Raw genomic sequence first — 13,834 nt, forward strand, 5'->3', positions numbered from 1 at the left:
ATGACCCTTGTGAATTTTCGAACCCTCATCCAGCCGATGGGCATAATACGGATACTTGCCGTCGTGCTCACGTGCTCGACCTTCAGTCTGGCGAGCACATACATTTTGAGGAACGCTCTAACCTACTGGGCATGGTGCATGTTCACCTGGATCTTCTGCTTCGTTGTCACCTTTCTCATCCTGGTGGTAGAGCTGATCGGCGTCAACACCAAGGTGCCCACTTGGGACGACCTGAGCGCTGGCTTCGCCATCCTGCAGGGCCTTATGTGCCTCTCCGCCGCCATGATCTACTCCATAATCAGCACGGATGAGACCGACAACAGGCTGATCGCAGCCACCGTGCTATCTTGGCCGGCCTTTGTGCTGTATGTGGCCGAGGTGGTCTTGACGCAGCTGCGTCCGAGCGGGGAGACCAGCGGCTTCTTCTCCACCATTGCCGGCATCATGAAGATCGTGGAGATGGTCCTGGCCTGTCTGATCCTCACGTCCCTGGACGACGAACACTACGGCAGGCCGGAGGTGGGCTGGTGCGTGGCCGTGTACTCCCTGTGCTTCATCTTCGCCCTGCTCATCGTTGTGTTCACGCTGACACGGCTGACTGCTCGCTTGCCCTTCTCCTTCGACAAGCTGATGGTTGGCTACAACGCCTTGGCGGCGGTCATGTACATCACGGCCATGGTGCTCTGGCCGCTGTCCACCTGTGAAGCCACGGGCTGCGAATACAAGCAGGTGGCTGTCACCACCCTCACAGTCCTCAATTGTGTCGTTTATATCCTGGACACCGCCTATTCCATATTTATCGTCTTCTTTGACTCTTGAGTGTCATGAGTGCTAACAGTGATTCAGAAAATTGCATTTTTGCATATAATTTGAAAATGGTACCACACAGTATGTTTGGGATTTCGCCCCGCCCTCCCCGCCACACAGCGCCAGTGGACACGCAGCTGGTTAATTTTTAAAAGCTGTTGCCTTGTCATAAAATGATTCAAGACTTTGAATTCTGATCAAACCACCAAGAATCATTTTATTTAGCAACGCTGGGCTGGAGGCAAATGATGCAACATCTTAATGGTTGTTTTATAGATTTAGGCTCGTCATGGTGGATTTGTGGTGAGGAGGAAGCGCGTGCCTGTATTTTTGAGATTTTTTAAATATATATTTTTTAAAAGTTTGCCAACCGTACAAAAAATGTGTAGTTTGTCTGTATAAAATGTTTGTTTTTTTTGTCATTGATGTAACATTATTGCAAACAATGTAACAATTAAATTGATATTTAATTAGTATGAGCGGACAGAGGGATAAATTTGGATGTTTTTTTTCCCTTTAAAGTGAGAAAAATAAACGGCTTCAAGTTGGGCACTGAGTGCAGTAGCATGTAATGGATTTTGTACCTTGGAAACAGCAGCCAGTGAAAGGGGCGGTGTGACAGGGAGGACCAGAGCAGAAAAGCAAAAAGAGGAAAATGTGGAGGGTTTGAAGAGAGCAGGGGCTAACGGCAGGAAGATAAACGAGATGAGCGTGGGAAAGGTAAAGAGGAAAATCACATTAAAGCAACTCTAGGTAACTTTTCGACCATAAAATTATGATTCCAAACTCAGTAAAGCGGTACATAAACGATTAATAGGATCAATGGTGCCGCCTCGGCAGCGAGAGGGGGGTTGTGCCGGCTGTAACTGCACTGTGTAACTTTCAAGCGCGACCCGACACGCCTTCCTGTGTCGTCATTAAATATAGGACGAACCACTTAACGGCAACGTCACACGTTTATTTAGATGCGGTTTTACACACTACTATTACAAATACATAAGATTGTAAAATGCCGGAATGGAACCCAATAATTAACCTCGATGAAAGACGAAGTAATAGAAGTGTGGAACGGTTGCTACGACGTTATTGTCAATCTCCCTCGTTATCTGACGGCTATCGTGTTACCTGCCGCGCTAATCTGAGGGAGCGAACTTGAGTTAAATGGAGCAAGTGAGGGACTTTTGTTTCTCCACTCGAGTCATGTCATGTAAAATGCTTGCACGCACTTTTCACGCAGGCCACAAAAAAAGTCTTATCATGCCGTGCGCTTGCTTTGCAGGAACTGGGGTAGTAGCAGTAGTAGCAGTAGGTTTGCCACCTCCTAGAGTTTGAAATCCGGGACATCTCGGGGTCTTTCGACGACGGGGGAGCTCCCCGAAATATACGGGACAAAGTGAGGTGCATCCCGTATCAGTTGCCAAATATTGGACAATCGCGTATTTTATTTTTCCCGGGACAGGTGGTGAAAAACAAGAACAATTCTGGGAAAAACGGGACGGGTGGCAACTCTAAGTAGCAGTCATGTAGGCTACAATATTTTACGGGCAGGTGGTGATCCGTGTGTCTCCATGACCCCTAGCGCTATGTCGGCGGGAGGCTAGTACTCCTGGCACCCTCAGGGAAGCCAAACTGGTCGAAGGGTAGATGTAGCATAATTGTGGCATATACACTGTTCCTGCTTTTGTTGTTGTTTGTGGTGTGTGAGAGTGAACGGTGAGCAGGGTGCAGTTACCCACTCCTACCAGTGGAGGTCGCGTTCGCCCCACGGACGTTCACATGTGCGTTATCTGTTGCGCTTCCACAGGTAAGAAGGGGGAAATGGTTGAAAATAAGAACGAACGTATGTTTAGTTGTTTCGTAACTGAAGTCTGAGATCGAGGGTATGTGAGTTAAATTTACGTTTTGAATGTATTTTCTTCAAGTTATCAATAGAGAAGAGGAAACAACGGCTAGCCCGTTGCTAAGTTACCAGGAGCCGGGGTTGACGCTCGAGTCCGTCTTGTTATCACGTTAGTGTTCGTTTAACGTTATAGAATGTTTATTCGATAGAAATGTGAAGATTTAAATGTACATTATTAAGATTGAATATGGGGGAAAAAAACTTGATTAATAATTTCAAGTCTAAGCCGGGTATTCATCTGTGTTTTAAAATGTAAAGAGTGGCTCGTGAGACTTATGTAGAGCGAAACGTAATGGCGGACGTTCATATGTGTGTTATTGGTTGTGCTTCCACAGAAAACCAAAATAAAAGCTTCTAAAGAAACGAAGAAAAACAAAAATAAATGTGTAGTGCGGGTAGCTTCGCAACATTTCCACGCTACATAGAGTCTAGACAAAGAGTGATCCACTCGTGGCAGCTTGGGCCAACCCCCCCTGCTGAAATTCAAATGATTACAGAAACGAAAACCATGGAAACTACACCTCAGACTGACCGAAGCCGTAGAGACATCCCAAACATTGCCTGAGGCAAACTCGACAGAGACCTCAGGTGGGGAACTGTCTGCTGAAGCTGAGGTCAAGAACGAGAATTGGCACGTGGAACATCAGAACCCTATACCAGACAGGTAAATTGGCCCAACTCGTCAAGGAGATGCAACGTCACAACATCAGTATCCTTGGTGTGTGCGAGAGCCGCTGGAATACCTTTGGCGAGGTAACAACTCCCACAGGAGAGACATTTCTTTACTCGGGAAACCCCAAGGAGAGCGAACAAGCGCATATTACACATGTAACCTTTAAGGCTTGCAGCTTACATGCAGAAACTCCATTCCCTATTTTTCCACCTGGATGAAAAATCAAAAACAAAAATTCCAATGAACCAAATCCAAGAGAAGAGAGGAATTTGTCTTGGACGGCGGGGCTACACGTTCAACTCATTGACTATCAAATAGAAAGGCCCTCCCTTTTTTCTGCCACTCATTAACTATAAATGATGTGAGCTCAAAGGCGGGAAAACGATCCCGCGAGTGAGCGAGCGAGGCTCATCCTGCGGACCAGAGTCCAGTTTGTCTTTATGTCGGTAGGTGAGCACCATCCAATGGGCGAGCAGGATCAAATCAGCCAAGTCAAATACGGGACAATAAAAGTTGACCATATAAGGCTGTGGACTTCTGTTTGCTCACGCACGGTCATGCGCTGCATTTCCTTTTTGCACCCTGGAGTTCGCCTCAGTCTCAGACGGTGAGATGATGTGAAAGGACCTGAGCTGCAGAGAAAAAAACCTTTGTCCTCAAGTCAGAGAGGAGCAACGATGATCCGTGTGAATTTTCGGACCCTCATCCAGCCGGTGGGCATAATACGGATACTTGCCATCGTGCTCACGTGCTCGACCTTCAGTCTGGCAAGCACACAAATTTTGGGGCACTCTCCAACCTACTGGGCATGGTGCATGTTCACATGGATCTTCTGCTTCGTTGTCACCTTTCTCATCCTGGTGGTGGAGCTGATCGGCGTCGACACCAAGGTGCCAGCCTGGGACGACCTGAGCGCTGGCTTCGCCATCCTGCAGGGCCTTATGTGCCTCTCCGCTGCCATCATCTACTCTATAATAATCAGCAAGGAAAAGACCGACAACAGGCTGATCGCAGCCACCGTGCTATCTTGGCCGGCCTTTGTGCTGTATGTGGCCGAGGTGGTCTTGACGCACCTGCGTCCGCGTGGGGAGACCAGCGGCTTCTTCTCCACCATCGCCGGCATCATGAAGATCATGGAGATGGTCCTGGCCTGTCTGATCTTCGCGTCCCTGGACGACAAACACTACGGCAGGCCGGAGGTGGGCTGGTGCGTGGCCGTGTACTCCCTGTGCTTCATCTTCGCCCTGCTCATCGTGGTGTTCACGCTGACACGGCTGACTGCTCGCTTGCCCTTCTCCTTCGACAAGCTGACGGTTGGCTACAACGCCTTGGCGGCGGTCATCTACATCACGGCCATGGTGCTCTGGCCGCTGTCCACCTGTAAAGCCACAGGCTGCGACGCCGACATGAAGAACAGGCAGGTGGCCGTCACCACTCTCACAGTCCTCAATTGTGTTGTTTATATCCTGGACACCGCCTATTCGATACTTACTGTCTTCTTTGCAAGAGACCCTTTGTCATGAGTGCTAGCAATAAGTCAGAAAATTGCATTTTTGCATATAATTTGAGAATGGTACCACACAGTATGTTTGAGATTTTGCACTGCCCTCCCCGCCACACAGCGCCAGTGGACACGCATCTGATTAATTTTTAAAAGCTGTTGCCTTGTCATAAAATGATTCAAGACTTTGAATTCTGATCAAACCACCAAGAAGTCATTTTATTTTGCAACGCTGGGCTGGAGGCAAATGATGCAACATCTTAATGGTTGTTTTATAGATTTATGCTCGTCATGGTGGATTTGTGGTGAGGAGGAAGTCGGTGCCTGTATTTATGACATTTTTTTAATACATTTTTTGAAAATGTATAGTTTGCCTGTATAAAACGTTTTTTTTGTCATTGATGTTTGTTGTTTTTTTGATTATTGCAAACAATGTAACCATTAAATTGATATTTAATTAGTAGGATCAGACTTCCCTGCATTCTCTCTTCCTCACACACAGACATACAGGTTTTATACATACATAGATATTCACACACACACATATATACACGCACACACAGATAGGTATGTATATACGTATATATAAATACGTGTGTGTGTGTGTGTATACACGTTTTTATGACAGTGCAGCAACAAACATGAACCAGTGGAGTCACATCTTTGAGTCCTGACCAGGGAAAAAGATCACGGCTAGGGATTAACTAGTTCAAATGGAATAACAAACAAACTTGCTTTAATAACAGATAAAATTAATAATCTATGAGCGGGCAGTGGGATAAATTTGGATGTTTTTTTTCCCTTTAAAGTGAGAAAAATAAACGGCTTCAAGTTGGGCACTGTGTGCAGTAGCATGTAATGGATTTTGTACCTTGGACACGGCAGCCGGTGAAAGGGGCGGTGTGACAAGGAGGACCAGAGCAGAAAAGCAAAAAGAGGAAAATGTGGAGGGTTTGAAGAGAGCAGCGGCTAACGGCAGGAAGATAAACGAGATGAGCGTGGGAAAGGTAAAGAGGAAAATCACATTAATGAGCAAGCAGGTGCTGCACGCTGCCAAGCCTTCCCTTCCCTGCCCTTTTTTCCCCCTCTTTCAGCTACTTCTCTCCGAGGCCGGAGAGTCAGCGAGCGCGACGTCATTCGCTCCTTTTATTCTCCCGTGCCGACTGGAAAAAGGCCCAGGGCTCCCTCGTTATCTGACGGCTATCGTGTTACCTGCCGCGCTAATCTGAGGGAGTGAACTTGGGTTAAATGGAGCAAGTGAGGCACTTTTGTTTCTCCACTCGTGTCATGTCATGTGAATGCTTGCACGCACTTTGCACACAGGCTACAAAAAAAGTCATATCATGCCGTGCGCTTGCTTTGCAGGAACTGGGGTAGTAGCGGCAGTAGTAGCAGTAACGTAGGCGGCACTATCCTATGTGCGCTGCCTGGAAAGGAGACGGAACTTGTTTACTTCCTGCATAAAAAAACATCATCCATCGTAAAAAAAAACAAAATAAAAATAAAAATTGAAAAACAAATAAATCTCAGGTCCATGGATTAACATGAATAAATAGACATCAATCATGGAGCAGACATCTCTGCAGCCCATAAAGACTGACAACGGCTGAAACAGTAGTCCTGCTGGAGAACAAGCCTGCTTGGAGGAACTGAATATCCTTGTCCAACTCGCTGCAATCTAATCATTCTAACACAGTTATCCATCTATACACCGCTCGCTGATTTGATTATGATAATAATGCATGAAATGTATATGAGCACTTCACTTCAACTCTTGCTGGAGTTTATTTTCCCCAACATTATCGTCTGATTCACAGAAATACATTTCTCAATTGGAGAGCTTCTGAGAAAATAAATATGTATCTAGGTCATTTTCTTTCTGTTTTACGTAGAAAGTTGTTGGACGAGGACTCCTCAATTAGATGTTTGAGGTGTGGATGCTTGTTTGTGTCAAAGGACGGCGATCAAGGTTGGACGGACGGATGGAAGGAAAGAGGGATCTCCGGCTTTAAAACCTCCCTAATCCGCCTGGAAAACTTCAAATATAGTGTTTTCAGCTGGAATCCATATCGTTCTTTCAGGAGCAGGAAGAGGAAATTATAACTCAAACCAGACCTGAGGGAAGTAGCAGCAATAACTTAACTTGAACGACATCGTTAGCATCATTAACGTGTTCCACTGCGGAGGCAGTTTTATCGGATACGGACGTCATTTTCACAGAAGAAGAAGAACAAAAAAACAGCACTGAAGGTGTTTCTTCAATGGACAACTTGAGTTTACCTTATTCCTTTCACTTGTTTGAATGCAGTAGTATTCTAGTAGTCTTGGATGTAGCAGTCAATGGGGTCAATGGGAAACCAAGCTTTCCCTCCCGTTTGCAAAAACACTGTCTACGACCTCAAATGGATCCTTAAAATAAATCCAAAAGGAAAAGTTCTCTCCATAATTGACCAAAATTTTTACTTTACTACACCACTTGCGGGGTGCTAAAGAAAATGGTATACGCACACAAACACTATGTCACCCTGGAGTTACGTCATGTCTCTGACCTCGATGCAGATGTCCGCCGAGGAGTCGCCACTTTGGACACCCAGCTCATTTATCTGTTTGTTTGTTTCTGTCACTGTCCTCGACTGTCTGCACCTCATAAACTCACACAAACAAGCGAACACCCATGTAAACCTCTACGTCCACTCTTGATGACCAGACAGAGCATATTGATTCAGCTGGTTGCGACGCACTATTGGTAACAGATACCAATCTAGCAGCCGTCTCGCTGTCCAGCAGCAACCGCACGAGGTCGGTGATTGACGACGCCTATCCAAGTTTGTCCCACTTCGCTGCTTCAAATATTGTTGTACGGCCCCATTATAACCAATTTGTTTGCCAACGATACAGACTTTCCAGTAAAGCAGTACAGGATTCATCCATCACACATCGCTCCGAAACTTTAGAAAACAGTGTGAGTGAGCGCGGAAACGCTGGTTGCTAGCACACACCGGTGTTGCTGCAGGGCAACTTCACACCCATCCGCGTAATAGTATCCAGACACATGTCTCAAAAACGTCCTTAAAAAGCTAAATATGCTGTTTCCCAAAAAGTTTATTTTGGAAAAGTTTGGAATTGAAGGCTGCCTCACTGTCTAAAGTATGATGTCATGTTTACGTCCCATTAAAATAAAATTATACAACCGTATATATTTGCACATAAATGTGCAAATATGAGGGATATTTGATCCCTCAATGAAACAATAAAATAATAAAAGATGCGCAACAAATGACAATTTACAAATTCTACATAGCAGTTGAAGCAGCCTCTTCCCATTCTCTTTTAGTGAGAGAGGGAGAGGAAGAGAGAGAGGAGTTGCACCAACAACTTGGTCTGCAGGGCGATGACAACCACCCGTGGGTGGGACTTTCGCATCCAAAGGCGGGGTGTCGGTACTTTTGTCTTTATAAACACTGTCCGTGCACTGAGGTGCTTGACCCGGTGAGCTGCCAGTTTAAGACAGGGGTACTTTCAGCGGCACACACTTACGCACCCGTTCCACGCACTCAGGAGCAGCGCACACCATGACGGTGACGCCGGCAGGAGACAGCGGAGCGCTCTGACATCCAACACGATGCCTTCAGGGCGAAAAGCCAAGTGCGAGGTTCCTGCTGCGAAGAGGAGAGAACCCCACAGCTGATTCCTGCGCAGGACACACGGCATGAACGCCGCGGGAGACGCGCCAGTCCAAGCTACCAGATAGCGAACGAGGAGAAGGCGGCACCAGACGGCCAAAAAGGTTGGTCGCATCGTCTCCGTTGATGCGCAAAACTAAATTAGATTTGGGGTTTGCATCTCAGCTATTCAAGGATGTGATACGAGAATGTAAATAAATTGATTCGTTTTAATTGCTTTTGTCATTGGTCGTGAAAGCATTTTTTTTTTTTTTTTTTGCGCAATTTCTTTGCACTTTAACTTTCTCGTTTGCTCTAGGAACTCCTCAAACAGCTCGAATGAAATGTCACAGTTTTCTAAAGAGTAAAAAGAAAAAAATGTCAGACGCCACGCAGCCCGAGGGAGGGGGTCCGCGAGTTGCAAGTGTTTGTGTTCGCAACAAGGCGCTACGGGCTGCGCGTCATTCCCGTGTTTTTTTGCAGCGCGGTTCACTGAATCTTTACGTCAGACCATTTATTTGTGCAACATTGCGACTTTGCATTAATTAGGGGAAACATCGTTTAAGAACGTGACACACTTTTGATGCGGCCCAATGCAGCAAAGTGTAAATTATGGAACTGTATCTTGTATCTGGATAATACATTTTCGATGACTATAATTAAACATCTGACTCTGAGACACTCAACACATGAGCAACTCAGGCTCTTACAGCCAATAAGGCACACCTGAAAGAAGTCAGGACTCCGGAGAAAAAAAGGGTTGTAGATGCTGGTTGTTCAACTTTATAACTTTGTAGCTGCATGTAATCATGTTGAACCATGTTTTAACAGCTACAACTCTATTGTTAGTTCAACAGTAAAACATCACATATATATATATATATATATATATATATATATATATATATATATATATATATATATATATATATATATATATATATATATAATGTATGAATCTTACACAATTATAAGTGGTGCAAATGAGATAAATTGTATAGATAAAACTCCACTATTCTGTTGCTGAGACTGAAGTTGATACCATCCAGTAAGAGCTAATCTGTCTTTTCAGAGGTCAGATATTTCCCAGTGTAACCCGTGACATCCTCCTTCAAATGGATGGCTGCAACTGGACTTCAATGGACAAGGGCAATAACACGCTGTGCTCCCGCGAATACCGCGGCTCCAACGACAGCTCGGAAATGACCGAACCGATGCCTTTCGACGTGGTGACGGCCGTCGTCTACAGCATCGTCTTCTTCATCGGCCTCGTGGGCAACACGCTGGCCATTTACGTGGTGCTGCGCTACGTCAAGATGAAGACGGTCACCAACATATACATCCTCAATTTAGCCCTGGCTGACGAACTCTACATCCTAGGGATCCCATTCCTGGGCACCAACAGCGTGCTTTCCTACTGGCCGTACGGGGATTTCTTCTGCAAGGTTTGCATCACGGCCGACGCCATGAGCCAGTTTGCTTCCACCTACTGCCTGACGGTGATGAGCATCGACCGCTACCTGGCCGTGGTCCATCCCATCCGCAGCGCCAAGTGGCGGAAACCGAAGGTGGCAAAGTTTTTCAGCGCCTTGGTGTGGGTGGTGTCCTTTCTGATCGTGCTCCCGGTCACCATCTACTCGGGCGTCCAGGAGGACTTCAAGACCTGCAACATAACCTGGCCGGAGCCACAAGACCTGTGGTCAATCGCCTTCATCCTCTACACGGCCATCCTGAGCTTCTTCGGTCCGCTGGTCGTCATCTGCCTGTGCTATCTGCTCATCGTGATCAAGGTAAGAAAGTTCAACTTGTCATTTTTCTACAATACTTGTGGCCGCTTCTCCATTGTGCGGTTCAAGCGAAGCTCGCCTCGATTTGGTTTGGGTCATTTTCCATAGAAACTGAGTACAACCTCGAGGTGGGTGGAGTCATCATAGCAAGGCAGTCGAAAGATGTGTTAAGGTACCACAGTCTAACTAAAATATCGCTTTTTAGTTTGGTACCCATAAGCAGACATAAACTTGGAGATCTGCTAGACCTTTTTTGGCATTTTATGAGTTTATTTGGTGTGACACCAAGCACAGAAACATCTGGACCTCATTGCTTGACCAGGTTAGTTACCCATTTTCCTCATCTTCTCCACCAAAGATATACAAAAAAAAAAAAAGGTTGTACCTCCTGGGGGGTACACAGCGGAAAAGTTTAAAAACTGACTTAAGGCGAGGCGAGTAGGTGCTCATGGAAAAGTCCCTGTGATTTTCTGACCCCATGAGCTGACCAATACTTAAATACTTAACTTACTCAATTACTCCGTTCCAGGTGAGGTCCGTCAGTGTTCGAGTGGGCCTGACCAAGCGGCGCAGGTCCGAGCGCAGGGTCACCCTCATGGTGGTGACCATCGTGTTGGTGTTCATTCTATGCTGGCTGCCCTTCTTCACAACAAACATCGTCAACCTGATTCACATCATCCCCGAAAACAACACCACCCTGTACTTCTTCCTGGTCATCCTCACCTATGTCAACTCCTGCGCCAACCCCTTCCTCTACGGCTTCCTCTCCAACTTCAGGCAGAGCTTCGAGAAGGTGCTCTGCTTTCACAAATCCAACAACAACAACAACAACACCGCCCCCTCCAGGGGCCAAAGAGCCGGGGGGCAGAGCCCACCCGTGGACACAAAGAGTCCCATTTTAATGGCCCAATGTGGGGAACAGCAGAACGGACAAGCGCAGAACAGAGAGGTACGTCTTTTAAAACTCACATAGTGTGAAGAGACAAACCCAGATCTTGGTCTGACTCAGTTTCTTCTTCACTTGGTGTTAAACAAGGACCTCTTAACACGAGCGATGTCTAAAATGAAGATAGAATTCTCTCATTGAAAACATATCTGTGCTCTGTTTTGCCACAGCAGCTGCTGGAGATGGAGCTGATCGAAGAGCTCGACTGTGAACCCGAACCTTGCAACGTATCGATCGTTGGTCAGCTAATGGCAATGATGGTCTGACTGACAGGTACACGTGTGTCACAGGAAAAGACTTGTGGACCGTTCTCTCTCTCAGTAGGCGGGATATTAATGGAGAGGGCGTGAGTGGCGGCTTCACTCAGACGGTATCACACAGTGGGTCAAGTTTTTCAGTTTGTCTGCTGTCCACAAAGCGTCCGTTTATGTGTTGGTGAAAAATCTCAGCGCAGTGAAATGGGCGAAAATACATCTCCATGAATGGTCTTTAGTGGTAACAGGCACTTCTGTTTTAATCCCAATCATATTTTCATTCCCAATGTTTACCTTGTAACAAATGTGGTTCAGTATGTACTTCCAGAGGTACCTATTTAACACGTATTGAATTTGTGTAAACCTCTCCGCTTATGCCTCTGTGACCGCTTTTTATTTAACACCCTAAATCAGCTCCTTCAAAACCTGCCTGTGGTTAAAATAGTCATCCGTCCACCCATCTATCTATCCATCATCGCTTCTCCTGCACTCAGCGTTGCAGCGGTGCTAGATTCCATCCCAGCTGTCTTACGGTGAAGACAAGGATACACCCGAGTCGCCAGGTCATCACAGGACCACACAGAGAGACAAACAACCAGCTTCACTCGCACTCTTGACTCCAAACGGACTGTCCAGAGTTTCCAGTTTGGCTGATGTTCACATTTTTTGGACTGCTGGGAGAAGTGGGACTATCTGGTGAGAGCATGGAGACCAAGCCAACTCCAAAGATGTATAAGCAATAATGGAAATATTCGTTTGGACAGATGAAGATGTGTCTTTCCCCTCTGTCCTTTATTTAATAATTTATTATCCCTGAATTCATTTGAAATCCTTCTGCTTTTATTCAAACATTATGGGATTTTTACTGCTTTAGCAGTTTTACGATATTTGAAAAAAAAAAAAAAATTATGTTGCTAAAGCCACAATCCTCATGTCACATAACATATTTTGCATTTTCGTTTTGCATTAGCCATTAAGCCCCACTGGTGTTTAACTCAAGAATGTTGGTAAAAATTGATGCACTATAATAACAGAGGATGGTTGTAATCAGACTGATGCTGGTGGAAGAGGCGGGACACCAGCTACTATTATTATTATTATTATTATTATTATTATTATTATTATTATTATTATTATTATTATTATTATTATCATCAGAATTATTTTTAATTAAAAAGCTGCCAACATGATGAACGTAGGAACATCAACATTTCAGCGTGAACATTTGATCTTATTTTCCTTCGGGGTCATCGGTCTCACACGCCTTTCGGCTGGTTCTAAGGCGACCCGCAGGTCCGGCTGGTTCTTTCAGATATCAACTGACAAGTAATGCCATGTGTGAAAACATCCAACCTGTAGGCTAAAACAGTTGATTAAACAATCGCTCGCGGCGCCTCGGGGTTGAAATATGCAGGGCTGGTCGGAAGACGCAGATGTGTTGTTTCTGCCATGCCAGCAGCAGATGTGCAACATATTCCACAATCATATTCCACACTCAAAGACTTTTTAGGAATTCCTCATGTGAGCTTTGGCCATGGCACAAATGTCTCTGTGTTGTGTAATGCAACGTTATTGTACTCTAATAAAGTTAATGTGTGTGTCTGAGTCTATACAAGCATCCACACTGTCCTTTAGTTTGCTGCTTTTTGTCTCTTAATTTTTTTATTTATTTTTTTGTTCTGCTTCCTGGATTGTTCTTCCCGCATGCCGTTTCTATTCCAGCCCTCATCACGCATCTGTTTACTAAAAGCCTGGTCATAGGGGCGAAAACGGATTCTGGGCCACCTGCAGCCTGGAGTAACCCCGGTCTGATTCCATTGGCCGCAATGTCAACAGGGACAAGCAGTGTTGTTATCATGTGGAGGAGAATGTTGTGTGGAGAAATGAAATGCTTTTTTTGTGTATTGTGGTTGCTGCTGTAAGGAAGTTCTGTTTTTAAATTTTAAAGTTAATTGATGATGACCTGAGTTCAGATCAAAGCGCTTTGTACGTGGGAGAGGGGGGGGGGGGGGATCTAAAAGTTAATGCGTATTTTTAACATCGATTTGCTAATATTAAATCATCATAGAGACGTACCAGATTATTATCTCACCGGTGCCCTTAGCAGAAGGCAGCGTGGAAGATCTGGCTCTGGCCATTGGACATTAAACATAAACAGGGAAAAACCGCCTGCTCCCGGCCTGACAGACACACAAGCTGAATTTGAGCAGAGGAGGTGTCACAGAATAAGCATAACCTCAGCAACAGGTGTCATAACAATGAGGAGAGCATGTTTATTTTTGGTGAAGGCCCAAGAGACAAAAA

General features: G+C 45.5%; 3 protein-coding genes across 4 annotated transcripts; all 3 read left to right on the forward strand.

Annotated features, from left to right (window-relative positions):
• LOC142886551 (myeloid-associated differentiation marker homolog) lies at positions 1–1,135 on the forward strand. The gene has a single exon (XM_076023564.1). The coding sequence runs from the start codon at positions 1–3 to the stop codon at positions 817–819; it is 819 nt and encodes a 272-aa protein (XP_075879679.1). The 3' UTR covers positions 820–1,135.
• A 2,671-nt stretch (positions 1,136–3,806) lies between these two features.
• LOC142886817 (myeloid-associated differentiation marker-like) lies at positions 3,807–5,349 on the forward strand. Its single transcript, XM_076024008.1, has one exon. It carries the CDS (start codon positions 4,058–4,060, stop codon positions 4,901–4,903), a length of 846 nt encoding a protein of 281 aa, XP_075880123.1. The 5' UTR covers positions 3,807–4,057; the 3' UTR covers positions 4,904–5,349.
• Positions 5,350–8,354: 3,005 nt separating this feature from the next.
• LOC142886836 (somatostatin receptor type 5-like) lies at positions 8,355–13,145 on the forward strand. Of its 2 annotated transcripts, none has more exons than XM_076024061.1 (4): positions 8,355–8,668; positions 9,616–10,333; positions 10,860–11,279; positions 11,447–13,145. In XM_076024061.1, exons 2-4 carry the CDS (start codon positions 9,659–9,661, stop codon positions 11,540–11,542), a joined length of 1,191 nt encoding a protein of 396 aa, XP_075880176.1. In that variant the 5' UTR covers positions 8,355–8,668; positions 9,616–9,658; the 3' UTR covers positions 11,543–13,145. The 2 variants fall into 2 exon arrangements, with proteins under 2 accessions (XP_075880176.1, XP_075880177.1); XM_076024062.1 differs by having other exon boundaries at positions 11,450–13,145.
• The last annotated feature ends 689 nt before the right edge of the window (positions 13,146–13,834 follow it).

This window comes from Nelusetta ayraudi, unplaced genomic scaffold, assembly GCF_046127955.1.
Source record: "Nelusetta ayraudi isolate G7.1 ecotype Tasmania unplaced genomic scaffold, CSIRO-AGI_Nayr_v1 ptg000016l, whole genome shotgun sequence".
NCBI classification, from domain to species: Eukaryota; Metazoa; Chordata; class Actinopteri; order Tetraodontiformes; family Monacanthidae; genus Nelusetta; species Nelusetta ayraudi.

Coding starts and splice junctions, on each gene's coding strand:
- LOC142886551 (XM_076023564.1), top strand. CDS start 1: ATGACCCTTGTGAATTTTCGAACCCTCATCCAGCCGATGGGCATAATA.
- LOC142886817 (XM_076024008.1), top strand. CDS start 4,058: ATGATCCGTGTGAATTTTCGGACCCTCATCCAGCCGGTGGGCATAATA.
- LOC142886836 (XM_076024061.1), top strand. CDS start 9,659: ATGGATGGCTGCAACTGGACTTCAATGGACAAGGGCAATAACACGCTG. Junction 10,334..10,859: donor ATCTGCTCATCGTGATCAAG/GTAAGAAAGTTC, acceptor ACTCCGTTCCAG/GTGAGGTCCGTCAGTGTTCG. Junction 11,280..11,446: donor GACAAGCGCAGAACAGAGAG/GTACGTCTTTTA, acceptor GTTTTGCCACAG/CAGCTGCTGGAGATGGAGCT.